Below are 21,483 nucleotides of genomic sequence, written 5' to 3' on the forward strand. Positions count from 1 at the left end.
ATGCTTGGGATCATTAGGAAAGGTATTGAGAACAAAACGGCTAATATTGTAATGCCGTTGTACAAATCGATGGTAAGGCCACACCTGGAGGATTGCGTCCAGTTCTGGTTGCCACATCTCAAAAAGGACTTGGAGATGGAAAAGGTGCAAAAGAGAGCGACTAAGATGATTACTAGGCTGCGGCACCTTCCTTATGAGGAAAGGCTACGGCGTTTGGGCCTCTTCAGCCTAGAAAAGATACGCCTGAGGGGGGACATGATTGAGACATACAAAATTATGCATGGGAAGGATAACGTGGATAGAGAGATGCTCTTTACACTCTCACATAACACGAGAACCAGGGGACATCCACTAAAATTGAGTGTTGGGAGGGTTAGGACAGACAAAAGAAAATATTTCTTTACTCAGCGTATGGTCAGTCTGTAGAACTCCTGGCCACAGGATGTGGTGACGGCATCTGGCCTGGATGCCTTTAAAAGGGGATTGAACAAGTTTCTGGAGGAAAAATCCATTGTGGGTTACAAGCCATGATGTGTATGTGCAACCTCCTGATTTTAGAAATGGGTTATGTTAACCCCTGCTAATTGGTTAAGAGGCACTTTTTCAAGTGGGTGCTCCTTTTTTTAGCAGGGGGAGAGTAACTGGCCCACCTCATCCCAGCACTGTCTGTTCTAGTGGCTGTCTGCTGGTATTCATTTGCATCTTTTTAGATTGTGAGGCCTTTTGGGACAGGGAGCCATTTAGTCATTTGATTTTTCTCTGTAAACCGCTTTGTGAACTTTCAGTTGAAAAGCGGTATATAAATATTGCTAATAATAATGTCAGAATTCCAATGCAAGGGAGGGCACTAGGATGCAGGTCTCTTGTTATCTGGTGTGCTCCCTGGGGCATTTGGTGGGGCCGCTGTGAGATACAGAAAGCTGGACTAGATGGGCCTATGGCCTGATCCAGTGGGGCTGTTCTTATGTTCTTATGATAGGATTGGGCACTAGGTCAGTGGTTCCCAAACTCCTGAGGAATCCTATCCATACTTAATTGGGAGTAAGCACTATTGACTATAATGGAAAGTACTTCTGGGTAGACATGCATAGGATTGGGTTCTAGGTGAAGTATAATAAGTTTCAGAGTGGAAGTGTCAGGAAAAGAAATGAAGAAATCCGAATTTGATTTTTTTGTGTATATTCTTAGGCCCAGACCAAATGTGCAAGAACTCATGTGGAAATAAGCCTTCCCCATGGAATAAGCACATTTCTGGATGCAAAACCCATATGGGTTTCTTTATCCAGGAGACATCTAAGAACGTTTTGCCACAGAGTAACTCATCCAACTTTTTCACCTCCTAATCTGCGAATTCAGAGTCTTCCACGTGGGTTTTGGAATGCTAATATACAGCAGCATGCCAAACGACAGCAATTGCTGGTGTGTAGGCTGCATCTGGAAAGAATGTTCCAATTTACAGCATAAAACCACAGGAGTTGCCATATTAGTCTGTCAAAACTAAAAAATAAGAAAGAATCCTCAGGCACCTTAAAGGCTAACTGGTTTATTGTGGACTAGGCAGAGTAAAAAGGTGCTCTCAAATGACTGGACAATCAATTTAAAATACAGTACAAGTACCTGTAAATGGGAGAGCCGCCAACCACCATTTCTAAAGACACATTACCTTCAATACGAGAGAACCAATGGAATGCATCAGGTCAGTGGTTTTCAAACCCTTTAACACTGGGACCCACTTTTTACAATGAAAATCTGTCGGGACCCATCAGAACTGATGTCATTAACCTGGAAGTGATGTCATGGCCAGAAATGACATCATCTAGCAGGAACATTTTAAATGACAAAATCAAATTAAGTATGGACCTAATCCTATCCAACTTTCCAGCACCAGTGCAGCTGCAATGCAGCCTTGAGCTAAGGCTGCGGTTTTCAAACTCTCAGGGAGTTTGAAACCCGCAGTAAGTCTTTGCGGGGGCGGGGGGGGGAGAGGCAGCAGGGGCAGGGGGAAGGCAGCAACGCGATCCCCAGGATCACGTTGCTCAGGGGGCTGCAGGGACTGGGGTGCACTCACCAGTCCCTGCAACAGCCGTCCCTGGGTGCGGGGAGCCATGCGCGAGCGCCTGCAGGGCTCCCCAGGTCAGGGAAAGTGAGAGTGGAGAGATCGCTGTCTGTCTCCGTTAAACCGGAAGCGGAGCGCGATCTCTCCACTCTCACTTTCCCTGACTTGGGGAGCCCTGCAGGCGCTCGCGCATGGCTCCCCACACCCAGGGATGGCTACTGCAGGGACTGGTGAGTGCACCCCAGTCCCTGCAGCCCCATCAGAAGGGAAAGTGGAGCGATCGTGCTCCGCTTCCGGTTTAGCGGAGGTAAGGTGCAATCGCCCCACTCTCACTTTCTCTGACCTGGGAAGCCCTGCTGAAAGTTGCGCAGGGCTCCACGCACCCCCGGAAGGCTGCAGGAGACTTGGGCAAGTGTACCCTCCCTGCCTCCTGGCTTCCCCCACCCATTAAGGGGAAAGGGACCAGGGCCCTCAGGCTGCGTGGAATGCCTCATCAAAGATAGGATCTCAAAACACATAGACGAACAGGCCTTGCTGAGGGAGAGTCAGCATGGCTTCTGTAAGGGTAAGTCTTGCCTCACAAACCTTATAGAATTCTTTGAAAAGGTCAACAGGCATGTGGATGCGGGAGAACCCGTGGACATTATATATCTGGACTTTCAGAAGGCATTTGACACGGTCCCTCACCAAAGGCTACTGAAAAAACTCCACAGTCAGGGAATTAGAGGACAGGTCCTCTCGTGGATTGAGAACTGGTTGGAGGCCAGGAAGCAGAGAGTGGGTGTCAATGGGCAATTTTCACAATGGAGAGAGGTGAAAAGCGGTGTGCCCCAAGGATCTGTCCTGGGACCGGTGCTTTTCAACCTCTTCATAAATGACCTGGAGACAGGGTTGAGCAGTGAAGTGGCTAAGTTTGCAGACGACACCAAACTTTTCCAAGTGGTAAAGACCAGAAGTGATTGTGAGGAGCTCCAGAAGGATCTCTCCAGACTGGCAGAATGGGCAGCAAAATGGCAGATGCGCTTCAATGTCAGTAAGTGTAAAGTCATGCACATTGGGGCAAAAAATCAAAACTTTAGATATAGGCTGATGGGTTCTGAGCTGTCTGTGACAGATCAGGAGAGAGATCTTGGGGTGGTGGTGGACAGGTCGATGAAAGTGTCGACCCAATGTGCGGCGGCAGTGAAGAAGGCCAATTCTATGCTTGGGATCATTAGGAAGGGTATTGAGAACAAAACGGCTAATATTATAATGCCGTTGTACAAATCGATGGTAAGGCCACATCTGGAGTATTGTGTCCAGTTCTGGTCGCCGCATCTCAAAAAAGACATAGTGGAAATGGAAAAGGTGCAAAAGAGAGCGACTAAGCTGATTACGGGGCTGGGGCACCTTCCTTATGAGGAAAGGCTACGGCGTTTGGGCCTCTTCAGCCTAGAAAAGAGACGCTTGAGGGGGGACATGATTGAGACATACAAAATTATGCAGGGGATGGACAGAGTGGATAGGGAGATGCTCTTTACACTCTCACATAATACCAGAACCAGGGGACATCCACTAAAATTGAGTGTTGGGCGGGTTAGGACAGACAAAAGAAAATATTTCTTTACTCAGCGCGTGGTCAGTCTGTGGAACTCCTTGCCACAGGATGTGGTGCTGGCGTCTAGCCTAGACGCCTTTAAAAGGGGATTGGACGAGTTTCTGGAGGAAAAATCCATTATGGGGTACAAGCCATGATGTGTATGCGCAACCTCCTGATTTTAGGAATGGGTTAAGTCAGAATGCCAGATGTAGGGGAGAGCACCAGGACGAGGTCTCTTGTTATCTGGTGTGCTCCCTGGGGCATTTGGTGGGCCGCTGTGAGATACAGGAAGCTGGACTAGATGGGCCTATGGCCTGATCCAGTGGGGCTGTTCTTATGTTCTTATGTTCTTATGCGGCGTTGTGACACCCCAGTTTGAATACCACTAAGGTAAGGGAACAAGTGTTCCCATACCTTGAGGAGGCCTCTATGACTACCTCCCCACCACAGGATGCAGTGCACACCCCATTGGCATGGCGGCACTGGCAAATTGGATAGGATTGGGTCCTAAGTAAATTAAAAGTTTACAATAAGTATACATTTAAAAACTTATTTAAAATGAACCCTCCAACCCCTCCCAAGCTGTTGCTGATCTGTTTAGAAAAAATTCCCCAATCGAAACATCCCAAAGGCTGCAATCCTATCCACACTTACCTGGGAGTAAGTACCATTTGTTCAAAGCATATACATAGTAGTTTATTAAAAGTTCAGATCTGTAACATTTTCCCAAATGCAGTCATGTACCATAGTGACATCAAGTCTAATATATTTAAATGAATAGGGACCCTCCTGGAATCGGCTCATGACCCACCTAGTGGGTCCCGACCAACAGTTTGAGAAACACTGCTTTAAGCTGCAATCCTATGCACCTTTTCCTGGAAGTCAGCCCCATTGAACTCAACAGAATTTACTTATAAGTAGATATGCATAGGATTGGGCTGTTTAAAAGCCTGTGATCACACATGCATGCATCATTTAAAAACAAAGGAAGTCTGTTTCTTGCGTCAGGACTATGGGTTTTACTCAACTGCAAAGGAAAATCACAGCAGCTAAGAGACTGAACTGTGAACCAGGAAGCTCCTGGTTTGAATCTCACATATTAGGGAAGCCACTGTCGATCTCAGTCACTTTCACTCACTGGATCTCTCACTCTCTCTGCAATATGGAGTAACAACACAAACAGCACATGCCTATGCATGTCTACTCAGAAGTTATGCTGTATTTTATGAAGCTTACTCCCAGGAAAGTGTGCAGACCTAACACCTGGAAGTAAGTTATGTTGCAATATGTATAGGATACACTGGTACTTTCAATGTACTGTTGCCAGGAGTAGAAGATGTTGCACTTAGAAGTGCTCTACTAAAAATGCTAAATACAAGTAGAATACCCCTTATCTGGACATCCAAAATCTAGACTAGTCCAAAATGTATCAGTGGTAATCCTGGCCCCGGTAGCGCCCGGGGCCAAGACCACAGGCTGCTGGCCCCTCACTGACCTGCCACCCCTGCTGTGAGCTGCTACCTCCCTTCTGGAGGCCCAGGAAGGCAGCGCACTGTGTCTCTGAGCCTCTGAAGGCCATGTAAAGGCTTCCCCAGCCCTCAGAGAGCCTTCTAAGGGCTTAGAAATATCACTTCCAGTTTCCTCTGTGAAACTCTGTGAAAAGGCCCTGGGTGGCGTGGGGGGCACTGCAGGGTAGGGGTGGATGGCAACATGATGACACCCCCAGCCTGGGGTATTTGCCCCCCTTGTCTCCCTCAAGTATGCCACTGAATGTAAACATTTCTGTTCAAGCCTTTAAAAAAAATTTTCTGTAATGTGAACACTAGAAAGTCTTGTGCTCTTCCCCATGTAAGATGCAGGTACAGGCTGTAAGTTATGTTCTCTGATCTGTAGTGTGTATCTGTACAGGCATTGCTGAAAAATGTCCAAGAAGCCAGCAGACACCTCATATGGTTAACAATGAAAAGTAAAAGAGGAAGCATTTCTCATTATATGTAATTATTTTGAAATCCAGACAAATCCAAAATCCAGACACCTTCCTGTCCCAAGCAGTCTGGATAAGGGATACTCAACCTGTACTATATAATAGATCAGCTACTCAGGGAGGGGTCGCACACGTGAGTGACAGAGGATATGCTCTGCATGCAAAAATCCCACAGACAACATCTCCAGGCAGGGTTAAGAAAAGTTGCTCTCTGAAATCTAGGAGAGCTGCTGTCATTAAGGGTTCAGCAAACTGGACCACAGGTATGATTCAGTAAAAGGCAATTTCTTATTCACTATTTATTTAATCAGGTGACAGCTGTAACACTTATGTACACAGATATGCGCATACAATCTGTCAACAGCAGCTCACGAGTCATGCGTTTTCATGTATAGTGAAAAAAGTATACTATTTAAACTGGGGGGGGGGCAAAAGGCCATGAAACACAAAGAGGTATAGCTTGCTTGTGCCATTTCTGGACTGTATAATGCTCAAAGCATAAAGCAGCACATCCAAGCGATCGCTAAACAGACTGAGGATGGAATACCCAAGCACAGGCGTAACTCACTTCCCTGGCGCCTGGGACAGACATCACGATGTCACATGACATTGTGATGTCACTTCTGGGTTCTCCCTGGAGGAGAGGGTTCTCACTGCGGTGACTGTGCACCCCCCCATTCCTTCTCCTGTGGAGGCTCTCCTTTGAAGAAGAAGGAACCAGGAGCATAATACCCCAGTACCTGCTCTAGAACTAGGGCGGAGACTGAAAGGCAGTCATGCGCCTCCCCTTGGCATAGTGACTGAGGCAAGTGCCCCCTCTGGTTCTGCCCTAGTTAAGCCTCTGTACCCACCACTCATGAAGGCTGCTTTAGGGTTGACAGGACTCGCCTGAAGTCCTTTCAGGACTGACTTGGAGTATCCAGGAATCAGCATCAATTTCCAGGTGACTAATATGAGCAATCCTGGACACTTCAGCAGGGCCTTCAGGAATTTCCAGCCTGACAACATGCTGCGAGAGGACATCTCGGAACAGCATGGTCAGAGTAGACATGCACATAATAGAACACGCACTTGCAGACACACGCAAATGTATATGCACGTACAGGCACGCATACATGCATGTGACACACGCAAATGTATATGCACATACAGGCACACATACATGCATGTGCATGTACATATGCACTAACACATGCACATGCATTCACACACAGACATGCACATACATATGCGCATGTGCATTCGTACACGCATGCATGCACATGCAGGCACACGCACACATATGCATGTGTGCACATATGCAGATGCACGCATGGACACACAGACATGTGCATGCGCGCGCACGTGCATGCACGCACATATGCACACGCACAGGCAGGCACACGCGGGGACGGCCAGGCGCGAGCGGCGGCGGGGCGCCCGGGGGAGGCGCGCTCTGCCAGCCCCGATGAGACGCGGCTGCTGATTGGCTGCGGCGCCTCAGGAGAGGCGGCCGGGCGGGAGGGGCGTTGACCGGGAGTAACCCGGCTCGGGCGCCCCGCGCGACCTCTTCCTGCGGCGGCTGCGGGCTGCGCGTCCGCCCCCCCAGCGGGCAAGATGGCGGCGCTGAGCAAGTCCATCCCCCACAGCTGCTACGAGGTGGGGCACACCTGGCACCCCCACTGCGGCCGGGCCTTCCTGCACATCACACACGGCGCCTTCACCGAGTCCCTGCGCATCTACGGCACCCTCTACCTGGTGAGCCCACGGAACTCCCCGCCACCGGGTGCAGACCCCTGGGGGGAGCGGGGTGCAGGGCGGGGGAGTGTCGGGGGTCTGCAGGAGGGGAGCTAGTCTGTGGAACTCCTTGCCCCAGGATGGGAGACTCCCTGGGGGAAGGGGGGAGGATGCCATCCAGGGAACGGAAGTGCCGGGCAAGGGGATTTGCTGCTGGGGGAGGGAAGGGGGTAATTAGTCTGTGGAACTCTTTGCCCCAGGATGGGAGACCCCCGGGGAGAGGATGAGGGGAGGGGAGCTAGTCTGTGGACCCCCTTGCCACAGGATGGGAGACCCCTGGGGGGTGGGGGGGAGGATGCCATCCAGGGAATGGAAGTGCAGGGCAAGGGGATGTCAAGGGGATTGCTGCTGGGGGAGGGAAGGGGGTAATTAGTCTGTGGAACTTCTTGCCACAGGATGGGAGACCTCCTGGGGCGCAGGAGGGAGAGAAGAAGGGAGGGAGGCAGGATGCCATGGGTGGAATGGAAATGCAGGGCAAAGGGGACGTCAAGGGGATTTGCTGGTTGGGGAGGGAAGGGCAGTAAGTAGTCTGTGGAACTCTTTGCCATAGGATGTGAGACACCCCACCCCAGGGAGGGGGGGCAGAAGGGACGGAAAAAGGGAGGGGGAGGATGCCATTGAGGAAATGGAAGTGTAGAGTGGGCTTGTCAGGGAATTTTCTGGTGGGGGAGGAAAGGGGTAACCGGGAGGGCAGCAGGGGATGGGGCAAAGCAGCTCAGGGGTATAGGAGGCTGCAGTGAGAATGGAAGTGGGACTCTAGAAAAAGCTGCCTGTGGGGGGGACATGATTGAGACATACAAAATTTTGCAGGGGATGGATAGAGTGGATACAGAGATGCTCTCTTCCCTCTCACAAAACACCAGAACCAGGGGACAGCTGCTAAAATTGAGTGTTGTGAGAGTTAGACAAAAGAAAATATTTCTTTATCCAGCGTGTAATTCGTCTGTGGAACTCCTCGCCACAGGAAGGACTGATGGCATCTTGTTTACATGCCTTTAAGAGGGGATAGGACAAATTTCTGGAGGAAAAGTCCATCATGGGTTACAGTCTAAGATGGATATGTGCAACCTCCTGGTTTTAGAAGTAGACAACCTCAAAATGCCAGGTGCAAGGGAGAGCACCAGGACGCAGGTTGTGTCTTGTCTTGTGTGCTCCCTGAGGCACTTACAGAGTCACTGTGTGATACAGGAAGCTGGACTAAATGGGCCATTGGCTGATCTAGTGGGGCCCTTGTTATGTTCTTATGGGAAGTGATGGGTTACTTGGAAAGCTGGGTGTGTGCTTGTGTGCATGCATGCATACATACATACATACAATGTTTGGTTGTTGTTTTGTATTTCCATTATCTATGCCAATAAAGGTCTTATGTGTGTGTGTGTGTGTGGAAATCCTAGAACCTGAGGCTGGTTTTTGTGGGGTGCAATAGGGTGGTTGCATGGGAGGAGGGTGGAGGTCATGAGAGATGGGGAAAGGCTGGGGGGTAGCCAGTGGGGGTGTTGTATAGCACTTTGCACATGCACACTTTTAGATTCCACTTTTTCTCAGCATGATTGAGGGTGGCATATCCCCCCACCCAAGACTGAAAACTGGTCCTGCTGCTGGCAAGTGACTCCTGGCTGCTTGGCCTCATGTACTGACTGTGTGTGATAGGCAAGGCTGTAAAAGCAGAGATGGGGTGTATGCAATAAGCTGTTGAGTGGTGGGTAATTAGAAAGGGGCAGTGTGGATGCGCACTGCACAGAAGAGGAAAGGGGGCAATGAGTGGTTGATACATCCCATCTGTTTACCCTAGTACTACACTGTTTGTTTTCCCTGTAGTGTACTTCACTGGTCCCACTCCATTACCCCTCCATCTATCAGTTTGTTTTGACCCCAATTCAAGGTCTGTTTGCAAACTCTTTCCTGCCTCTTCCTCAGCCTATTACAGTGATTTTCAATCTTTTTCATCTTGCGGCACACTGGCAAGGCACTAAAATGGTCAAGGCACACCACTAGCTTTTTGACAATTGACAAGGCACACTGTGCTGTAAATGGGGGCTCACATCCCCCAATGGTCCTATTTATAAATGACCCTCTCCCAAATTCCTGTGGCACACCTGGGGACCGTTTGCGGCACACCAGTGTGCCATGACACAGTGGTTGAAAATGGCTGGCCTATTATAATAGCGTTCCATTTACATTTTGGTAGACATTCAACTCTTTGAAAGTGCAGGAGATGTGCTAGGAGAAAAGCTAGAAGTTGTCATTGTACAATATGGATGCAGGTGCCTCCCAGCTATGTTGACACTTTGGAGCCCATGTGCAAAGCAAGTCACACAAGTTGTTTTTGGTTCTGTTTTAGAATTGGGGTACTTGTTTGCTGGTTTTCAGTGTTCTTTTGATGCTAAGGTTATATAAACTCAACCTCCAGTTCATCTTTGTCTCTTTGTTTTATCAGTGGATGTTCAAAGCTCAGCTACACATGAGGACTCTGACTTAAGTCGTGTTTGCGCACTGCAAATTGCAGTGTTGAAAATGTAGGCATGTTTTGGTTTTGTTCAAAGGAGACATGTTGCAATTATTCTGCTGAAGAATGGGTGTTGGGTGTTCTTTGGGGAGAAAGGCGGGATGTACCATAAATTGAATAAATATCACAGGCCTGCAAATATGAATTTGGGGTGCTGATTAAAAAAATGGCATCAGTTTTGCCCAATCACGTCTAGTTGCAGAAAAATAACACAGTCTCATTAGTGAATGGTTCGAGCAGCTTCCTTGAACAGAAAGCCATGATGCAGGCTTTCTCATGAGGAAGCCGCTTGAACCATTCACTAATGAGACTATGTTATTTTTCTAAAACTAGACATGATCGGGCAAAACTGATACCATTTTTTTGAATCAATGCCCCAGATATACCCAGGAACAGGTCTAGAAGACAGCAAAATGTGTGTTGGCCTGTGTAATTTAATGATAGTGAGTTGAAAGTGTTGACCTTCACAGGGGTTAGCTCCAGGATGTTGAGTTATGGGACCTGGGCAAGCTGGCTGTCAGTCCAGGTGTCTGGGGATGCCTGTTCAGTAACTTAAATGCCTGAGCAGGAACTGAAACCTTGCACATCTTTACGCACTGGGTTCCCTTAGCTGTTGCTTATGACAAATTATTAAATTACAGGTACAGTCTATTGATAAAAGCATTCTCTCAGGGGCACACAATCTTTTAACAAACTTGGCCTATGACCAGTGAGTAGTTGTGCAGGATTTGACTACCCTCAGACTTTGGGTGATTCATCAGCAGTCCATGTTGGCATCCTTCAGTCTCGGAAGACTATGGAATCGCACTCTGAATGGTGGTTCTGGAACAGAGTGTCCTCTCCAGTGCATGAAGCCTGGGTAAAGTAGGTATGGATGATAGACTGTTTCCCTTGCAGCAAATATGGTTGGTTCCAGCGGCGTCGCAGGAGTTGCCAAAATGTGACTGTGTTCAGCCATGAACTGCCTCAGGGACTCCGGCTCCGGATTCTGCCTGGAGGTTGACTCCTGAAGCCTTTTCCATAACTGGATGTAGCCACAAGGCAGTGGAGGTTTGGGATCAGAGTTTTCCTTCTCTCAGATGAGCTGCCTTCTCAAGCTAACGAGTCCCATCTACCCGGTGGCTGTTTAGTCGCCTCTTAAGACAAGTACAGCCAAACTGAGGGCCTATTCTTATCCCCAGCCCCCAGGGTAGTCCCCCATCAGCAGTATATCTTTTTGAATACAGGTATGCATCCCTTAATGATGGGGATACCTTCCACAGACCCCATCAATAAGCGATGTTGTCATTGTGTGATCGCCTTTCCCCTCGCCACAACCTCCCACTTGCATGTCATATCCCCTTCTGTGGCCTACCATGGGGCAAGGTTCCAACCCATAGCTGCCCTACGTCACGCCTCTCGTTGCTGGTGATCAGCGCAACCTGCCCAGCTGACTGGAATCACCAGTGGAATCACTGGTGATTGGTGAGGCTTGTCCCCCACAACGTGCACTCTTGCAGATATCGCCGAAGTCTGCTGGCTGGCTGGCTGGCTAGACCAACTGATGGGATCAACAAAACAATAACGAAAAGATAAAAAATGGCAGCGGTGGAGCAGGGGATGGGGTGGCGGGAGGTGATGGACCATTGTCATAAATGTGGTCCACTGTTTACCAGAACGTTGGTATATGATATGCACCTGTACTTGTGATGGTGGATTGAAAGCTGAACGCTGTACATTGGTGGTGGATGTGTTTTCAGCATCTGTAGCTCAGTGAAAATGCACCTGTTGGTGTTTTCACTTTATTTTCTATACTCGTGTGTACAACATGGTGGGTTTTGGAGAAAAATATTCAATGCCTTAAATAGAGTGCAAGTTGATGTAACGTATACGTTTGATCTGCATTTCGTAAACAAAACTGAAAAAGTATCTTATGTTAATTTTATGTCGCAATAGTCACAAATAATTGAGCAGGGGAAAAAATCAAACTGGGTATAGTTTCAATGTTACATTGAAACAAATTTGTTTGAAATGGGAATAATATGTCGAAAAGACAATGTAGTATGTACTTAAGGCTGCAGTCCTAACCACACTTTCCTGAGAGTAAGCCCCATTGAACAAAATAGGACTTACTTCTGAGTAGACCTGGTTAGGATTGTGCCCTAAATTGTTTAAATTTTTTAAAAGTGAAAGCACTAAAGGCTGTTCATGCATTCATGTTAGCACATTCAAAGAGATGTGTGGATGCGGTTGGCCTCTCCTCTGTTTCAACACAGTGTAACTCTCTTGCATAGAGTTCTTTGATGCACCTCAGTTTCACTGCCAGCATCATTTGGATTATGTCTTAGTTCCATATCAGATTAACCACATTCTCTTTCTCTAAAGATAAGTCAAGGGCAACTTATTAAACACCCATTACTTATCACACACCCATCAATTTATCATACGCCTTCACTAATTGTGCTTGTGGCTGGTTCTCTAGAACAGTGATTTTCAACCTTTTTCATCTCATGAAAAAGGCACACTGATAAGGCACTAAAATGATCAAGGCACACTACCAGGTTTTTGTCAATTGACAAGGCACACCATGCTGCCAGTGGGGGTTCACATCTCCCATTGGCCCTATTAATAAATGACCTTCCCCCAAATTCCTGTGGCACACCTGTGGACCACTCGCGGCACACCAGTGTGCCATGGCACAGTGGTTGAAACAGGCTGCTCTAGAAGCTAAAGATTTTGAGAAATAAAAAGAAGCTTAATGTGTGCTCATTTGTTGGTATAGTGCTCTCTTCTTGTCTTATTGAGCTGAAAGCTCTCCGGTTTCCTTTACGAGAAGCTGCTCTTGGTGAAATGTTAGGATCCTGAAGGCAATTCTGGAGACCATTGAGTGTTACAGTATCCTTGGACAACAAGTATATAAGAACATAACAGCCCCACTGGATCAGGCCATAGGCCCATCTAGTCCAGCTTCCTGTATCTCACAGCGGCCCACCAAATGCCCCAGGGAGCACACCAGATAACAAGAGACCTGCATCCTGGTGCCCTCCCTTGCATCTGGCATTCTGACATAACCCATTTCTAAAATCAGGAGATTGCGCATACACATCATGGCTTGTACCCTGTAATGGATTTTTCCTCCAGAAACTTGTCCAATCCCCTTTTAAAGGTGTCCAGGCTAGATGCCATCACCACATCCTGTGGCATTAGTGGATGTCCCCTGGTTCTGGTGTTATGTGAGAGTGTAAAGAGCATCTCCCTATCCACTCTGTCCATCCCCTGCATAATTTTGTATGTCTCAATCATGTCCCCCCTCAGGCGTCTCTTTTCTAGGCTGAAGAGGCCCAAACGCCGTAGCCTTTCCTCATAAGGAAGGTGCCCCAGCCCCGTAATCATCTTAGTCGCTCTCTTTTGCACCTTTTCCATTTCCACTATGTCTTTTTTGAGATGCGGCGACCAGAACTGGACACAATACTCCAGGAATGGCCTTACTATCAATTTGTACAATTGCATTATAATATTAGCCGTTTTGTTCTCAATACCTTTTCTAATGATCCCAAGCATAGAATTGGCCTTCTTCACTGCCGCCGCACACTGGGTCGACACTTTCATCGAGCTGTCCACCACCACCCCAAGATCTCTCTCCTGATCTGTCACAGACAGCTCAGAACCCATCAGCCTATATCCAAAGTTTTATGATATAGTATCATTTTATAGTATTTCCACCATGTGAGAGGAAGCACATTCTCTGTTGCCTGCTAAGTAATGTCTTTGCTTAAGTTTTTCCTTTGCATGGTATTCAGCAATGATGATGTTGTCATCACACTGATGTTGGAGTCATTCATAGCTACTTCCATAATGGTATCAAGAACAATAGATAATTCATTTTCTGATAAATGTTGCACTCTGAGTTGAAGATCTAAAAGGTTTGCTGCCAAAATTGCTGGATGAGAGCAAAACACAAAATAAATGTTTACTAAAAGGTTTAGGACCACTTTTTTGGATAAAAGTGAAGTTGGCTAAAGCTAAATTATTTGCACTTCCAAGCTCTTAACACAGTAAGTTGGCTGTTTATTCACATGTATGACTATGAGGTTTGGTCACAGTTGCTTCCAGGGATATTGGTTCAGGTGTTGCACATATGTTCAAGAAATGATTTTCTTCTGCGTTCTTCCATCTATTAGATCAGTGTTTCTCAAACCATGGGTTGAGACCCACTAAGTGGGTTGCGAGCCAATTTCAGGTGGGTCCCCATTCATTTTAATACTTTATTTTTAATATATTGAACTTGATGCTACCATGGTATGTGACTGCATTTGGCGAAATGTTGTAGACCTGGACTTTTAACAAGTTCCTATGTATATTCTTTTAACAATGATAGTCAATGGGACTTATTCTGAATAAGTGTGGGTAAGATTGCAGTCTAGGATTGCTAAAAATTTTCCTGCTTGATGATGTCACTTCCAGTCATGACATCATTTCTGGTGGGTCCTGACAGATTTTCATTCTAAAAAGTGGGTCCCAGTGCTAAATGTGTGAAAACCACTATATTAGATGTCAGTTGGTGATTCTGCTTTACCATTCCTTTGGATAACAGGGTTCAAACAAAATTGCTGATGTGTTGTCATACTCTCTATTTAGGATGATGGCAACTTATGTGATAGTTTGCTGTTACTTTCATAATTTATTTTCAGTTATGGAAAAAGATGCACTTTTTCCTCAAGCTATTTTTGCACTACCTCAAGCACTACCTCAAGCTATTTTTGCTTCTATTAATCTTTTTACATTTTGTTCACAAAGCTTGATTAAAAACCTTGACATTCACATACAGCTACTCTTGATGGATCACAAATCTGATGATGTGGATCTTGAAAGAGAGGAAGCAACTGCTTCTTCCCTCATACCTGACTGCTCAACATTTTCCTTTGTCAAATCAGTTATTTCACTTGCGCTACCAAGCTCCTGAAACAAAAGGGGGATTTTTTAAAAAAATTCTACCTTAACTGTAGTCTGGCCTCATCTTTCAGCGTGAGAAGAGATAGCCAGGAGAAACATTTGATAGCTCTTCTTCCTGTGGTCCTTGGACTGTAGAGCCAAAGAGAAATACAGTCTGATCTTTGCCATTGAGAGCTAATCTTGCTATGTTGTGATATTTAACCATTTTTACATCAACCAGCTTCTGTTCATCAGTGATTTCACTCTAATGAGGCCATATAGTAGCTTTTTTTTCTGATCAGGCATCTCCATCAAAGTAACTAAAAACTTTACACTACAGGTTGAGACTAATTATTCAAGTGGGTTCTGTTCCAAGCACTCACATGGATGGCAAAAAAGCACTATAACAAATTAATTTAAAAAACAAAGTTTCTTTGCTCAGGTGATTTAAAAACAGCCTTGCTGACCTTTGCCGCGGTGTACAGCATCTCTCTCCTTAGCGTTGTAGGAAAGCTGTTTGCCCGAGTTGTACTAAAGAGGCTCCAGGTACTTGCAGAGAGCGTCTATCCAGAATCGCAGTGTGGATTCCGAGCCAACAGGTCCACCACTGATATGGTATTCTCCCTTAGACAACTGCAGGAGAAATGCAGGGAACAACGACAGCCACTCTTTATAGCCTTCATAGATCTCACAAAGGCTTTCGACCTGGTCAGCAGAGACGGCCTCTTCAAGATTCTCCCCAAGATTGGATGTCCACCCAGGCTCCTCAGCATCATCAGATCTTTCCACAAGGACATGAAGGGCACTGTTGTCTTCGATGGCTCCACATCAGACCCTTTTGACATCCGAAGCGGAGTGAAGCAGGGCTGTGTTCTTGCACCAACCTTGTTTGGGATTTTCTTCGCTGTCCTGTTGAAGCAGGCCTTTGGAACTGCAACAGAAGGCATCTATCTCCGGACCAGATCAGACGGAAAGCTCTTCAACCTCTCCAGACTGAGAGCAAAATCCAAAGTCCAGCTGAAATGTCTGTGTGACTTCCTCTTTGCCGACGATGCAGCTGTCACTACCCACTCTGCCAAAGATCTCCAGCAGCTCATGGATCGTTTTAGCAAGGCCTGCCAAGATTTTGGACTGACAATCAGCCTGAAGAAAACACAGGTCATGGTTCAGGATGTGGACTCACCTCCCTGCATTACAATCTCTGACCATGAACTGGAGGTTGTCCATGACTTTGTGTACCTTGGATCAACGATCTCCGACACTCATTCTCTCGATATCGAGCTAAACAAGCGCATCAGTAAAGCAGCTACCACGTTTTCCAGACTCACAAAGAGAGTCTGGTCCAACAAGAAGCTGACGGAACATACCAAGATCCAGGTCTACAGAGCTTGCGTCCTGAGTACACTTCTGTACTGCAGCGAGTCATGGACTCTTTGCTCACAACAGGAGAGGAAACTGAGCGCTTTCCACATGCGCTGCCTCCGACGCATCCTCGGCATCACCTGGCAGGACAAAGTTCCAAACAACACAGTCCTGGAACGTGCTGGAATCCCTAGCATGTATTCACTGCTGAAACAGAGACGTCTGCGTTGGCTTGGTCATGTCGTGAGAATGGATGATGGCCGGATCCCAAAGGATCTCCTCTATGGAGAACTCGTGCAAGGAAAGCGCCCTACAGGTAGACCACAGCTGCGATACAAGGACATCTGCAAGAGGGATCTGAAGGCCTTAGGGATGGACCTCAACAAGTGGGAAACCCTGGCCTCTGAGCGGCCCGCTTGGAGGCAGGCTGTGCAGCATGGCCTTTCCCAGTTTGAAGAGACACTTGGCCAACAGTCTGAGGCTAAGAGGCAAAGAAGGAAGGCCCATAGCCAGGGAGACAGACCAGGGACAGACTGCACTTGCTCCCGGTGTGGAAGGGATTGTCACTCCCGAATTGGCCTTTTCAGCCACACTAGACGCTGTGCCAGAACCACCTTTCAGAGCAGATACCATAGTCTTTCCAGACTGAGGGTTGCCAATACAATGCTGACCTTTGTGATGTAAGATAAGAGTCATTAACAAGACAATCCATCAATCAGTCCTCCTCCAAGAGCTTACAAAGAGATGAGAGCTCAGCCTCTCCCTTCACCAATGCAAAGGGATCACCTTTCTTTCACATGCTGGGGGGGGGAAGGGAGGGGTCCACTGGGGAGATATGGATTGTCAGCCAGCTACCCGCCCCCTCTCTCATTAAGGAGGCTACTGTTAAAGGACAGTTCAGTTTTTTAAACTGATTTTAAAGGGATGCGTTTTTTCCCCTTCTCCAGGTTTTGAGCCAAAAATCATAGAATTTTCTATGACCCTGGGATAAGTTGGGGGTTAAACTTAGGGGTTGTCTGACTATAGTTTTGTCTGATTTTACCCGAGACCAGATCCTGAAAAATAGCCTACCACTAATTGTTACCCTATAGTCTTTGATTTATTAAAAATATAGTAAAAGATCATAAAATACATTTTTATTCTTTTTAAATTCTGGTCTTCACCACCTTTTTGTAAACACTATTGGAGTAAGTGCACTGTAAACAACATACCAGTAGAACTGTGGTTCCCAACCTGGTAGTCATGTACTCCAGGGACACACAACAGGACCCTTAGGGGTACTTGAAAAAGAATGGAATAATGGCAGAAAAAGGGAGGTAGCTAGTTGGCTATGAAAGCCCCACTAATAGCTAGTTTTTGGTCATCAATTCATGTATGAACCAGTGATTGAAAACCAGCACAGTAAAAAAGCTGAAACATAATATGGAAAGTGATCAATCGCCCAGAATTTCTCAGGACACTTCTGGTGCAAAACAATGCAAAGGCAGAGTCTTCTGTTCTTCAAACAGATAAAAAGAGAAAACACTGTGAAATACATGAAGTCTGGGCTTTCATATAGAGGAGAAGAGGGCTTGTAGTATTACAAACATTTTGGTAATATGAAGGTTACAATTTATAGAAATGGGCTGCCAAGGGATATGCAAGTGAAAAAGGTTGGGAACCAGTGCAGGAGATCCATGAATCAAATCCACCTTTAAGATGTCAGGTGTGTTAATCCAGAAGCTCTACATATAACGTACAACCCATAACACATAACTGAGAGTGTGCAATTCAATTCACAGCAGAGAGATGCAGCTGCATATATTTGCAAACCTTTTTACTCAGAAGTAGACCCACTGCTTTCCATGGGTGTTATTCTTAAGTAAGGGTGCATTGAATTGTAGCTTGAATTGAATTTCTGATGTAAAGGATGATCCCATCCTGGTGTTGGAAAAAAAAGACTTCTGCCAAATGCATTTGCAGAAAGGAACCAGGTTGCAGCAGCGAAAGGGAACGGAGGAGAATAAAAGGTTAACCTTGGCTGGAATTTCCCAGGAAAGTTACTATAGAGCAGCCATTTTCAACCTTTTCCAGTTCACAGCACACTGTCAAGGCACTAAAATTGTCAAGGCACATTCCCAGTTTTTTAACTTACATTTAATTACTATATTACAATTAATTTTTAATTAATACAATTAAATCATTACATGACAAAGGGCACAATCCTAACCAGGTCTACTCAGAAGTAAGTGCTATTTTGTTCAGTGGGGCTTACTCTCAGGAAAGTGTGGTTAGGATTGCAGCCAAAGACTGGGGGGATGTGCCTGTGGGATTTACTTCTGAGTAGACATGCCTAGGATTGGGCTTCTGGTTGCACTCTTTTTTCTCAAATACAGGAGCAAGCAATTGGCACTTTTCTCTCCTCCTCCTCTCCCCCACCCCACCCCCTCCCTCGGGCACATTCCCTCATCTCATAATTGCAGTTAGCACCTCTCCTACTGACCCTCTCCTCACTGATCCACACCTTCCAAAGGTCCAGAATCATTTGCCTCACAGTCTTTCCCCCCATTGCCTGCTCCTGTATTTCAGGAAAAAGCCCAATCCTAGGCATGTCTACTCAGAAGTCCCATTATAGTCAATGGGGCTTACTCCCAGGAAAGTGTGGATAGGTTTGTGGCCCATAGCCCCTCCTCTGAAAGGCAAAGGCAAGGCAGGGAGGGTCGATTTGGGGAGCTGCAGGCAACTGTGGCAAGGAAAAGGGACTTCAGCCAGCCCATTCTTAGGCTGACTCCCTCAGCAGACTCCCTGGCTTTCTACCTGTTTGCTCCCCCCTTGCTCTCACTCTGCCCAGACCTCCTCCAGGCTCTTCTGGTTGCCCAGTCCGAAGGCAGGGCAGACAAGGGACTTGATACCCAATCCTAGGCGTGTCTACTCAGAAGCAAGCCCCGTAATAGTCAACAGGGCTTACTCCCAGGTAAAGGAGGATTGGGTTGCAGCCTTCCTCTTGCTCACAGCAGGAGATGCAAAGGGGCTGCTCCTTCCCCCCCATGCCTCCTGAGAGTCAAAGCAGCCGCTTCTCCCTTGAGGGGCTGCTGCCTGCCTCCTCTGGCCCTTGGCAGAACCGGGCTGGCAGAAGCTGTGGCAAAACTGCAGCTATAGAAACAAATGAGCCTGCTGTTCAGAGTTGAAAGGCTCTGCCCTCTGATTGACCCAGAGATAAGGCGAAGTGAGATTTGGGGAGAGAGAGGGTTACTTAGCTTCCTGAAGAATGAGGGGAAGATCAGATGGAAGACTAAAAAATGGAGAGATGTTAGCATTCTGTTGAGATTAGCATATTTTCCTGGGGTCAAACAGGTTTTAAGGTGAAATAATGGCTGCAGAGGGAGACATTGTGTGATTAGATGAAGAGAACACAGGGCTCAAACTGGAGTGTGGTTTGCAGTAATAAAGGAGTGAGTTGCAAAACATGACGTAGACCAGGGGTGTCAAACTTGTTTCATACAGAAGGCCAAAGTTAGCATTCAGGCTGCCTGCTGAGGGCCAGAAGTGTTGTCATTAAGCAGAAAGTGACATCATAAACCAGCTGATGGCCAGAAATCAGCACTTTGTTATACGGAAGCTTATTAACTGCAAATGGCAAAAGAGAAAGTATGCAAATCTTGATTGTATTTCAAGATATGGGAAACAATTTTCATGTGGGCTGATGTTTCAGCAGTTACATCTCAGCACTGCTCAGCAGCTGAGAGCCTTATGTTTGACCCTCCTGATGTAGACTCTCTGAGGAGGACACGGGTTTGATTCCTTCTTGCTCCTTAATGTACTGTATGATTAACCAGTATACTAATACCTATGAATATATGTGGGTCATGATTCTTATACTGTCTTACAGTACAGTAGTTTCAGAGGCTTTGATGGATGGATTACAGGGAATTGTAACTTTAGGGTACCTGGAGGAAAGGCTCCAGTCTCCTTCCTTACCTGGTTAAAAATAGTCTTGGAAAATAAGCTTCAGAATACAGGCTTGCCCCATAAGCTTAGATTGGGGGCTTAACACACAGGCTTTGGAAAAGTGAGATTTTGACTTTGGAGAGATGGGAGGAACCAGAGATGGGATGAATTGCAAATTGCACTGCCAGTGGGCCACATGAAGGCAACTGAAAGATAGGGAGAAGGACCACTAGCCAAAGTTTTCCCTATTTCATCTCCTGAGATGACTTGTTTGGTGAGTTAGAATGTGGAGGTTTAAAAGGGAAAATGTCTCAAGACTGGGTGGCCAAGATAGAGATTTCTTCCCTGGCAATCAAGGGCTGTTTTTGACACAAGGGCAATAAATGCAGCTGTATACTCAAGACCTGTACATTATGAAGCGACTTACTAGAGGATGGGGCCCATGGTGTTTGCAAGCTGCTTAATGCAAGGTGAATGGAGGTGCTTGGAGGTGAATGGAGTGCCCAGAATTGCTGACTATCTTGGGAGAACAGAGAAATAAGCAGGAGAAGGGGAAATGGGGTTTAAAAAAAGCAATAACATGAGTTAAAGGCAGTTACTACTGGCCTGGAGATTCCTGTGGAGCTAATGAGATGGAGAAATTCAACCTAGCAGGTGCGTCTTGGATAAGCATAAAAAGAGCTTGCAATGTGGGGGTCTTGGACCAGTCTGTGGGGCTTTTGAACCTAGGGAAATCACAATTCCATGAGCATCTTTTTATCTGTCGCCCCCCCAGTTATGTGGTTGTGAAAAATTAGGTTTTTTTTCATGGTTGGGCTGGTTCAACCTCCTTGACATACTTAGGCTAGAGTTCGGGTTGGGTGCATGGAATGTTTAAAGTCAGTACAAGACAATTTAATGAAGGGTTATGGAGATGGTTGAGATTGCTGCACCCTGGCTTGGTACTCTTGGTGGCAAACAAATAAAATTGGACATAAAGGTGTGGTTGCATTGTTCTTTTGTTGGCCCAAATGGCCTTGTTTTCCTCCATAGGCAGAATGTCTCAGAGGGTGTGCCAAGCTTTGTCTGCTTCAGTTACGCAATTATGATTAATTCAGAAAGTGCTGATTAGAACAACTACCCCTCTGGAAAATATTTGTATACAACAGGTACATCTGACTGTTGTAATACATTCATAGCTAATTTTTGTAGGTGCAAGAGAAATTCACTAACACTTTTCATGCCAATCTTCAACAAACCCACCTCATGCCATTGCTGAGGGCCCCCTCGCAGTGGTGAACACTCCTGCACTCATAGCAAAAGCCCTATGCATGTTGGAGACTCAGCTGCTTCTGTTTTTCCCTCCTTGGGGGTGGCATAGTCTAGAATGCCACCACTGCTGC

General features: G+C 46.6%; 1 protein-coding gene across 1 annotated transcript in view; it reads left to right on the forward strand.

The window, feature by feature from the left end:
* Positions 1-7,202: 7,202 nt before the first annotated feature.
* Positions 7,203-21,483, forward strand: part of TMEM135 (transmembrane protein 135) — a 211,938-nt gene continuing 197,657 nt past the window's right edge. The window contains exon 1 of the mRNA XM_066621837.1: positions 7,203-7,356. Coding sequence (XP_066477934.1) covers positions 7,216-7,356 — 141 coding nt within the window. The 5' untranslated portion in view covers positions 7,203-7,215. The remainder of the gene's footprint in view (positions 7,357-21,483) is intronic.

This window comes from Tiliqua scincoides, chromosome 3, assembly GCF_035046505.1.
Source record: "Tiliqua scincoides isolate rTilSci1 chromosome 3, rTilSci1.hap2, whole genome shotgun sequence".
Lineage (NCBI taxonomy): Eukaryota > Metazoa > Chordata > Lepidosauria > Squamata > Scincidae > Tiliqua > Tiliqua scincoides.